The sequence below is a fragment of the Nansenia antarctica genome, assembly GCF_963989245.1.
Source record: "Nansenia antarctica genome assembly, chromosome: 7".
Classification (NCBI taxonomy): domain Eukaryota; kingdom Metazoa; phylum Chordata; class Actinopteri; order Argentiniformes; family Microstomatidae; genus Nansenia; species Nansenia antarctica.
The window spans coordinates 47944202-47946701 of record NC_137677.1 but is presented as its reverse complement, the minus strand read 5'-3'; the positions used below and the strand labels follow the sequence as shown (position 1 = coordinate 47946701).

General features: G+C 45.5%; 1 protein-coding gene across 1 annotated transcript in view; it reads left to right on the top strand.

Annotated features, from left to right (window-relative positions):
• Window positions 1–2166, top strand: part of rgcc (regulator of cell cycle) — a gene marked incomplete at its 5' end in the record, with an annotated part of 6640 nt that extends 4474 nt beyond the window's left edge. Inside the window, 3 exons of the mRNA XM_080536835.1 lie at window positions 1–73; window positions 546–608; window positions 1526–2166. The exon at window positions 1–73 is cut by the window's left edge and continues 35 nt beyond it. Coding sequence (XP_080392961.1) covers window positions 1–73; window positions 546–608; window positions 1526–1533 — 144 coding nt within the window. The 3' untranslated portion in view covers window positions 1534–2166. The remainder of the gene's footprint in view (window positions 74–545; window positions 609–1525) is intronic.
• Window positions 2167–2500: the final 334 nt, after the last annotated feature.

Below are 2500 nucleotides of genomic sequence, written 5' to 3'. Positions count from 1 at the left end.
AGTGACGAGAGACTGAACTCCCCCACTGTGTTCTCCCCCTCCCCCACCTCCCCCGCTGTCCTGTCACCCAAAGGTGAGTTCAACTCTTCATGCCCCCAAACACACACACACACACACACACACACACACACACACACACACACACACACATACACACACACACACACGCACACACACACGCACACGCACACACCCACACAGATCAGAATTCTCAGTTTGACCTTCTGTCTTCAAAGTCTTTCTCAGTTTGACAAAGACGAGTGTTTGCTAAAGTGAAGTGCTGTGTACAAGCAAGGGAGGCATGATTCAACATGACGTGTGTGTCAGGAGACACTGTGATATACAAGCCCATGGAAACAAAACTCACTTAGGTTCCCTGTGTACTGGCCCATGCCCTTGGCTGTAAAGTAAAAGGCACTTCAGTTTTATTTTGTTTAAATAGTTATTTTTATTACTAAAAGCTCTCCACCATAATAAGCTATTCACGGATACCCTGTTAACAGACCGAGGTCTAATGGTTCTCTCACTTTGTTGTTGTTTTGCAGCTAAACTTGGGGACACAAAAGAGCTGGAGGACTTCATTGCAGACCTTGACAAGACATTAGCGAGTGAGTGTTATGGCTACCTGGCTGCCAGAGCCCTGATATGAAGCCACCTCTGGCATCCTCTAGTAGTGTCTGTCCTCTATGTCATCTGTGCTAACTGTAGGCCACTCATACAGTTACATGCCAGGCTCACCGCTGTGCGTCTCAGAAACAATGTACTGACAGCTCTAAAGAGGGCTGGGGCTCTATGGATCAGGAGGCCTCCAGGGTTGCTTTGGAGGGAAAGGGAAAATACCCCTCTCAGCCAGCTGTCACTCATGTAATCAAGCCCTGAGAGAGAGAGAGAGAGAGAGAGAGAGAGAGAGAGAGAGAGAGAGAGAGAGAGAGAGAGAGAGAGACACACACACACACACACACACACACACACACACACACACAACCTGACCTGTGTGGTAACCGGAGATGGGGAGCCTGTCATACTAGCTTATAGAGTGCCGTGGGTACAGATCAACATAGCACAGTTTATTTGTTTTGGAGCACTCCTTTACTACGGTGTTCCAGAGTGTTGGAACATGTTACATCAGAGGGGTTGGAATGTGAGCATGGAGTGGAGTACCAACTGTAAATGTCAGGTCTGAAATGGGATTGGGAATAGAAGTGCCCGCCCAAGCCAGTGCTGTTCCATCACACTACAGGGAACCCCCCCCCCCCCAGCGGTCCTTCCTGTGTTTTGGGGACTGCATGTCCCTCATTCACGGCAATGAGCTGTCCAGTCAGTCGTGTTAAGCAGACTGGTGCGTTTATTAGTGTTTACGATCACCGGCCAATAAAACTGAACCCCCTCCTCCTCCCAAGAATAGAGTTTGACAGCCAGGGAGCCAGGGAGCCAGGGAGCCAGGGAGCCAGGGAGCCAGGGAGCCAGGGAGTCCACTAAGCACCAGTCTGACTGTCTGTCTGTCTGTCTGTCTGTCTGTCCTCAGGCATGTAATACAGAGACGAGGTGTCACAGACCCATCTTGGAGTGTAGCCATCAGAGGAGGGCGTCTGTCCGGACACCCAGGAGCGCCACCATCCACACGCCGGATATAGCAGGATACGGCACAGCAACTGCCATCCACCGCCAGACAGCCTGCAACACGGTGCAACTTCCACTGTGTCCGTCTAGTCTGAAACAGCTGCCTCTCCTAATCTCCTTTCCTTGGTGACCAGAGTACTGTAAGGACCAGATCTACTAGGTGTTATAGGTGTACAGAGTATGGTTGATAAGAATAACATCAAAGGTTTCGTTTTTCCAGCTATAGATGGTCATTAAGAACAGGAGACTTCGGGAAGGTAACAGTAAAGGAAAGTAGCATGGAAATAATGTCATGTAGAGTCAGGTTGTGCTCCTTATACAACACTTGAGCTGGAAGAGTATTTAAAAGAAATTGCTTTTTATAATAGAAGTATATTTGTAATTTTATAGAGCTGGTTATTGTACATTTATCAGTAATACTTTTTTTTTTGTGAAATATATTTTTGTATCTTATGTAAATAGTAATTGTTTCAAAATATGTTGCCTTGGTATTAAGAGCCTCTATGGTCAGGTTTAGGTTTTAAATTTGTTGACTGGAGATGGTTTCATGCTTCTAACGAATGTGAACTTAAATCCTAAATCACCCTGAAAAACTGGAAAGCAATACAATGTATGTTAATACACCTAATGTTTCCCAGAGATTATATTAAAATGAAATATTGTTCTCTTAAAACATGCCTCTTCTCTTTATTTCCTCCATGCCTGGTTTATCTTATCTTTAACACCAGTCAGCCATTTGTAACATGTTCATACAGTATGTCCCAAACACAGCCTGACTGTCTCTTCTACAATACTGCCGCATATCCCATATTTGATATATGTTTACCCTTACAACAAATCTGTCCTTGCATTTTATCAGAAACAATTCTTGTTGACAATT